General features: G+C 39.4%; 1 protein-coding gene across 1 annotated transcript; it reads left to right on the top strand.

Annotated features, from left to right (window-relative positions):
* Positions 1–6,221: 6,221 nt before the first annotated feature.
* LOC111534944 (ubiquitin-40S ribosomal protein S27a) lies at positions 6,222–6,780 on the top strand. The gene has a single exon (XM_023201418.1). It carries the CDS (start codon positions 6,264–6,266, stop codon positions 6,732–6,734), a length of 471 nt encoding a protein of 156 aa, XP_023057186.1. The 5' UTR covers positions 6,222–6,263; the 3' UTR covers positions 6,735–6,780.
* Positions 6,781–7,365: the final 585 nt, after the last annotated feature.

Here is a 7,365-nt window from a genome sequence, read left to right as displayed (position 1 = left end):
AAGCAATGTCATATGGAATAGCATGATGGTGGATAAGGCATTCTGTAAATCCATAGATGGTAGTTTTGACAGAGCATTACATGCAGGGAAAGTAAATCCTTGTTCAGAGTGTCTAATACAATAAGAACAAAACACTATCCTTTCCATGATGGAAGCAGTCGAATCTAATCAACCTGCTACCAGGTAGCTGGATGATCACCCTAGAGAGTGGTGCTATATCTTGGACTGAATGTTGGTTTCTGCTGCTGGTAGGTTGGGCACTCAGCAGTGGCTGTAGCCAGGTTGGCCTTGGTGAGTGGAAGTCCATGTTGCTGAGCTCATGCATAACCTTCATCCCTGCAACCATGGGCACTTTATTCATGGGCACATTGAGCAATGACAGGGGTGGCTGTGGAAAGAGGCTGAGTGGTGTCCATAAAACAGGTAATCTTATCCCCTTGATTATTAAAATCCTCGTTTGCTGAGGTCACCCTTTGGTGAGCATTCACATGAGATGCAAATATTTCCACATTTTTTCACCTATTCAGAGAGGTCTATCCACATACCTCTTCCCCATACTTCCTTGTCACCAATTTCCAATCATATTTTTTCCAAGTGCCTGACCACTCAGCTAAACCATTGTCCACAGCCCATCAACTGGTACATAGTCACATGTCCAGCCATTTCTCTTTCCAAGCAAAATAAGCAACCAAGTGCACCACTTGAAGTTCTGCCCACTGGGAAGATTTCCCTTCACCATTGCCCTTCAAAGATGTCTCAGAAAGGGACGATAATTCTGCAGCTCTTCACTTTCAGGTGGTTCCTGCATATCATGCAGAACCATCCATAAAGCAGGGCCAAGTTTTCTCTTCCTCTGTCAACCGCCTGTGCCACTGCTCTGCACAGATCCACGAAGAGACTTGTTCCCAGATCAAAGCCAAAAGAGAAAAGAGTGAAAGAAAACTTGTAATTCAACCTGTACCAGTCACTTTTCCATGGGTTCATTCTCTGGTGTAAGGCATCTGCTTCTGCTCACTTTTCAGATTCCTCAGGTAAGTGGTTTTTCTTTTTGGTTTTTGTTTTTGTTGTTGTTGTTGTTGTTTTTCATTTGGTCTAGAATCTTTAGTTATAATCAATGGGAGAGATAGGTAGTACTATGCCAACTCCATGGTGGCCAAAAGTGGAACTCCTGATTGGGTTGCTTTTGTAGACTTTAGTTTTTAGAGCAGTTTTAGGTCCACAGTAAAATTGAACAGAAGACACAGAGATTTTCCATATGCCCTCTGCCCCAACACATGCATAGCCTTCCCAATTATCAATATCCCTCACCAGAATAGTGCATTTGTTACAATTGATGAACCTACATTGATATATCACTATCATCTAAAGCCCATAGTGTACATTAGGGTTCACTCTTGGTGTCATACATTATATGTGTTTGGACAAATGTATAACAACATGTTTCCACCATTATAGTATCAGACACAGTAGTTTCCTTGCCCTAAATAATTCCTCTGTGCGTTGTGTATTTATTCCTGCCTCCCTCCAACCCCTAGCAACCACCAATTCTTTTACTATCTTCATAGTTTTGCCTTTTCCAGAATGTCACATAGTTGGAATCGTACAGTATGTGGTCTTTTCAGATAGGCTTTTTTTCACTTAGCAATATGCATTTAAGGTTCATCTGTGTCTTTTCATGTCTTGATAGCTTGTTTCTTTTTGGCTCTGAATAATAAATAATTGTCTGGGTGTACCACAGTGTACCCATTCACCTACAGAAAGACATGTTGATTGCTCCCTTGCTTTGGCAATTATTAATAAAGCTGCTTTATACATCCATGTGCAAGTTTTCCTGTGGACATAAGTTTTAACTCATTCAGGTAAATAGCAAGGAGTGTGATTGCTGGATCATATGGTAAGAGTATGTTTAGTCTTGTGAAAAACACAAAACAAAACAAAACCTGCCAAACTACTTTCCAACGTTGTTGTACCATTTTGCATTCTCATTAACAATAAATGGGAGTTCTTATTGCTCCACACCCACATCTTCCTCGGTATTTAATGTTGTACATGTTTTGGACTTTGGTCATTCTGTGTAATAGTATATTATTGTTGTTTTAACTTACAACCTCCTAGTGATGTTAAGTATCTTTTCATATACTTATTTGCCATTTGTTTACTTCTTTGTGAGGTGTCTCTTCAGGTTTTTTGCTCATTTATTATTGGGTTGTTCATTTTTATATTGTTGAATTTTAAGATATATATATATATGTATGTGTGTGTGTATATATATATATATAGAGAGAGAGAGAGAGAGAGAGAGAGATGAAGTTTTGCTCTTGTTGCCCAGGCTGGGCAAATATATATATATATATATATATATATATATGAGTTTTGTTCTTCTTGCCCAGGCTGGAGTGCAATGGCATGATCTCGGTTCACTGCAAACCCCACCTCCCAGGTTCAAGTGATTCTCCTGCCTTAGCCTCCCAAGTAGCTAGGATTACAGGCACCCGCCACCACGCCTGGCTAATTTTTGTATTTTTAGTAGAGACAGGTTTTCACCATGTTGACCAGGCTGGTCTCTAACTCCTGACCTCAGGCGATCCACCCACCTTGGTCTCCCAAAGTGCTGGGATTACAGACATGAGTCACCGCGACTGGCCATTTGTATATTTTGGATAGCAATTCTTTATCAGATATATCTTTTGCAAATACTTTCTCCTAGTCTGTGGCTTGTTTTCTCATTCTTCTGACAGTGTCTTTTGCAGAGTAAAGGCTTTTAATTTTAATTAAGTTCAGCTGATCAATTCTTTCTTTCATAGATCATATCTTTGGTGTTATATCTAAAAAGTCATCATCATATCCAATGTCATATAGATTTTCTCCTATGCTTTCTTCAGGGAGTGTTATAGTTTTTATAGTTTTTCATTTTACATTTATGTCTATGATATATTTTGAGTTAATTTTTGTGTCTGGATTCATTTTTTTTCATATGTCAGTGTAGAGACTTCCACCACCATTTGTTGAGAAGACTATCCTTTCTCCACTGTATTGCCTTTGTTCCTTTGCCAAAGATCAGTTGACTATATTTATATGAGTCTATTTCTGGGCTCTATATTCTGTTCTATTGCTCTACTTATCTATTCTTTCACCGATACCACACCATATTGATTACTGTAACTTTATAGTAAGTCTCGAAGTAGAGTAGTGTCAGTCCTCCAATTTTGTTCTTCTCCTTCAATATTGATTTGGATATTCAGGGTATTTTGTTTCTCCATATAAACTTTAGAATCAGTTTTTTGGTATCCACAAATTAACATGCTGGGATTTTCATTAGGATTGTGTTGAATCTCTACATTAAGTTTGGAAGAACTAACATCTTGACAGTATAGACCCTTCCTATCCATAAACATAAAGTATCTCTTTATTTATTTCTTCTGTGATTTATTTTACCAGATATTTGTACTTTTTCCCATATAGATCTTGTACATATTTGGTTAGATTTATACCACTTCCACCTATTTATTGCTGATATATAGGATAGTTGAATTTTGTATATTAACCTTGTATCCTGCAACCTTGCTACAATTACTTGTTAATAGTTCCAGGACGGTTTAATGTCTATTGTTTTTCAAATTTTCTACATAGACAGTCATGTAATCTGCAAACATAGACAGTTTTATTTCTACCTCCCCACTCTATATACCTTTTATTTCATTTTCTTGTCTTATTGCATTAGCTTGTACTTCCAATATGCTGTTGAAAATGAGTCATGAGAGGGGACATGCTTGCTTTTATTCCTGATATTAGCATGAAAGCTTCTAGTGTCTCACCATTAAGAATAATGTACGCTGCAGGGTTTCTTTAGATGTTCTTTATCAAGCTGAAGAAGTTCCCCTCTGTTTCTAGCTGTATTAGGGTTTTAATCATAAGTAGATGTTGGATTTTGTCTAACACATTTTCTGTATCTATTGATACGATCTTGTGATTTTTCTTTAGGCTGTTTCCTCACTGTATTTTCTGGAGTGTACAATTGAATTGGAAGTTATAACAAGTTGGTGGTCTGAATGCAATAGATTCTGCTTGGAGTTATAAGTCAGTCAAATGATGATTTTATTATTGAAAATTAATGTGTTATTAAAAAGAGTCAGTGAAGGGCTTCACTGAAGACCAGAAATTATGAGCAACAATTGAAACACGAAAAAAAAGATATAATCTGCTACAATACTAGTATCTGTAGATGTAGTGGGCATGATAATGTGACTACTGACATTCCCACTTATTTTAATAGATGTAAATCCTTGGTCTTCTAAGGCACCACAAAAGGTAATACTGGAAATGAACATTACTGAGTACTTATTATGTGCTGGGCACACTTTAATACCTTGATTTGTTTAATCTCCCAGCAGTCTCTTGTGAGGTAAATGACTCCAAAGCAAAAGACCACTTATTTGCGCTGCCTGCCTATTTTATACAGATGCCTCTGTAACACTGTTACAGAGGTCTTCCAAGGGAAGACCAGGGGTCTGAATCCTAGCTGAATCTATCATCCCTGCAATGGTTGTTAACATTAACAAGTCTGCACTGAAAGATCTCAGGCTTCCCTCTATTATGCCAATCATACAAAGACCTTTATACCAGCAAAGAAACTCTCACAGACCTTTATACCAGCAAAGAAACTCTCACAGACATTGCACAATCTTGTTTAAATCCATCCATCCATCTCTCCATCCAGCCATGCATGAAATAATGACTCTATCCGTCTGTCCATCCAAGAAATATACTTTAAGAGCTTCAATAGGCCATACCTCATTAAAAAGCCTCAGTATCATTCTATAAGGCAGATCAACGGACTCTCTAAAGGGACCTTCTTCCTAATTTTAACACTATGGTTCTCTGTGATCTCCTCCAGGCCCGATTTCCACCTTTAGGCATTGTGTGACATGTTTATGACTAGCTCATAAATAAAAGTTTGCAGTTGCATGATGCTTTTAATGCATCTATTTGGCTGTGAATCACTGGAATTCTCCTTACTGACCAACATCCGAGCACTAGAAAATATACAAATGATGTAAATGACACATACCCACTTGAGAAGTGCTTCTTAACTCAATATGCATCACTCAGCAGAAAGAGTAACAACTAAAGTTTTGTTTGAAAAATTACAATTTGGGAATTAATTCTCATATGTAGGTTAAGCCTTCCATGTATTGGACCACCATCTCTCCATCTATTCATTCGTTTCCTAATATCAGTGAGTACATTTCCATCCCTATTTATCTGGCTTGATCTTCTTATTTTGTCCCTAAGCTGCTATAAATGAAAAGCAACATGTTCAACCCACCTCCTACTCTGGTGTTCAAGAGTTGTCATTTCAGCATCTGCTGAACTCAAGAGCAACTGCACAAGGTAACAGAATCAGAAGAGCCAGCAATGTAATATTACAGTTTTTAATTTTCATTTAATTTTTAATTTTAATTTTAAGTTCTGGGGTACATGTACAGGATGTGCAGGTTCGTTACATAGGTAAATGTGTGACACCGTGGTTTGGTGCACCTATCAACCCATCACCTAGGTATTAAGCCTGTGGTGATTCCTCACAGATGTAGAACCAGAAATACTGTATGACCCAGCAATCCCATTACTGGGGATATGCCAAAAGGAATATAAATCATTCTATTACAAAGATACATGCCCTCATATGTTTATTGCAGCACTATTATGACTTTTTAAAAGAAATGGGCTTCATCTCTCAGGTGACACAGATTTAGTATAGAGTTTGCTCTAAATAAATAGTTGTGCACGAGGCTCTAACTGTAATGCAAATGTCAAAATAAGCCTTGAAAGAAAGAGTAGGTAACAATTTTTAAAAGACAAATCCTGCCTCTTCACCTTTCATGATCTACCATGTGCCTACATTCCCGCCTCATCCCAGGCGTCCCCAGTGTACACAATTGGGACATATGCCACAGTCACTGTGCTCCTCTAGGGAGCAATGAGTGCTCCTGAGTACACACATGTATGCTTGTCTCTCCATGTTCAAGGACCTTTGTGACAAACACATCTATTGAGAGTCATGATTCCATGTCTGTGGGTGGCCTCCCTTGATACATCCTGTCTTAGTTTCCATTGCTTTGTTTGTTGTTCTCTGGAGTCAGATGGATTAAGCTTCAGATTCCCAGGTAACCAACTATGGATCTGAGCTGAGTGACCCAGTGCGGATAAGAAGAATGTTGCCGCTTCCTTTTCGATCCGCCATCTGCGGTGGAGCCGCCACCAAAATGCAGATTTTCGTGAAAACCCTTACGGGGAAGACCATCACCCTCGAGGTTGAACCCTCGGATACGATAGAAAATGTAAAGGCCAAGATCCAGGATAAGGAAGGAATTCCTCCTGATCAGCAAAGACTGATCTTTGCTGGCAAGCAACTGGAAGATGGACGTACTTTGTCTGACTACAATATTCAAAAGGAGTCTACTCTTCATCTTGTGTTGAGACTTCGTGGTGGTGCTAAGAAAAGGAAGAAGAAGTCTTACACCACTCCCAAGAAGAATAAGCACAAGAGAAAGAAGGTGAAGCTGGCTGTCCTGAAATATTATAAGGTGGATGAGAATGGCAAAATTAGTCGCCTTCGTCGAGAGTGCCCGTCGGATGAATGTGGTGCTGGGGTGTTTATGGCAAGCCACTTTGACAGACATTATTGTGGCAAATGTTGTCTGACTTACTGCTTCAACAAGCCAGAAGACAAGTAACTGTATGAGTTAATAAAAGACACGAACTAAAAAAAAAAAAAAAAAAGAAGAATGTTGCCAAAACAACAGAATCCATACCCCTTTCCAGCACCGAGGCCCTCCTCCCTCCCCCTGCCTGCTTGGATCTCAGATGAGAATGGGAATGTGATGTGGCTAAGAGTTAGGAGATAGATATGTGGTAGAGGGTTCCAGGAGAGAGGTGAAATCTTGGGGTGCCCTCAGAAGGGACTGGGGGAGGGACAAGAGACACCAAGAAAGCCTGCTGCTGGGCACTGAGATCCTAGGAGATGACTATGAAAGTGCAGTGGTTCTAACATGTGGTTCTGTGAATTTCTCCAGCAATACACAGAGCTGCAAACATTTTCTGACTCTAAGCTCCAAGGCACAGACCATGGGAAGTGAGGCCTGTGTTGGCAAAGGGCAGTAGAGCCTGGAATCACTGGTGGAGGGCAATTGCAAGCCTTGAGGAGGCCCTGCTCACCTCAGCAATAACTCTCATCTGTTACTCCACTCTTTGTGTCTCTCTTCTGGTCTTCTCCTCTTTCTGTGCTCTGTTGTCAGGGTCAATTTATAACAGGTTAAAATTGTCCTGGGTTAAAGGAGAAGAGGAAGCAAGGATGTCCCAATCCTC

Source organism: Piliocolobus tephrosceles, chromosome 12, assembly GCF_002776525.5.
Source record: "Piliocolobus tephrosceles isolate RC106 chromosome 12, ASM277652v3, whole genome shotgun sequence".
Taxonomy (NCBI): domain Eukaryota; kingdom Metazoa; phylum Chordata; class Mammalia; order Primates; family Cercopithecidae; genus Piliocolobus; species Piliocolobus tephrosceles.
Note: the sequence above shows the minus strand (reverse complement) of the source record. Positions and strands in the feature narration are given on the sequence as shown.

What these genes read in the sequence shown, in the direction of transcription:
- LOC111534944 (XM_023201418.1), top strand. Translation starts at nt 6,264, where the DNA reads ATGCAGATTTTCGTGAAAACCCTTACGGGGAAGACCATCACCCTCGAG.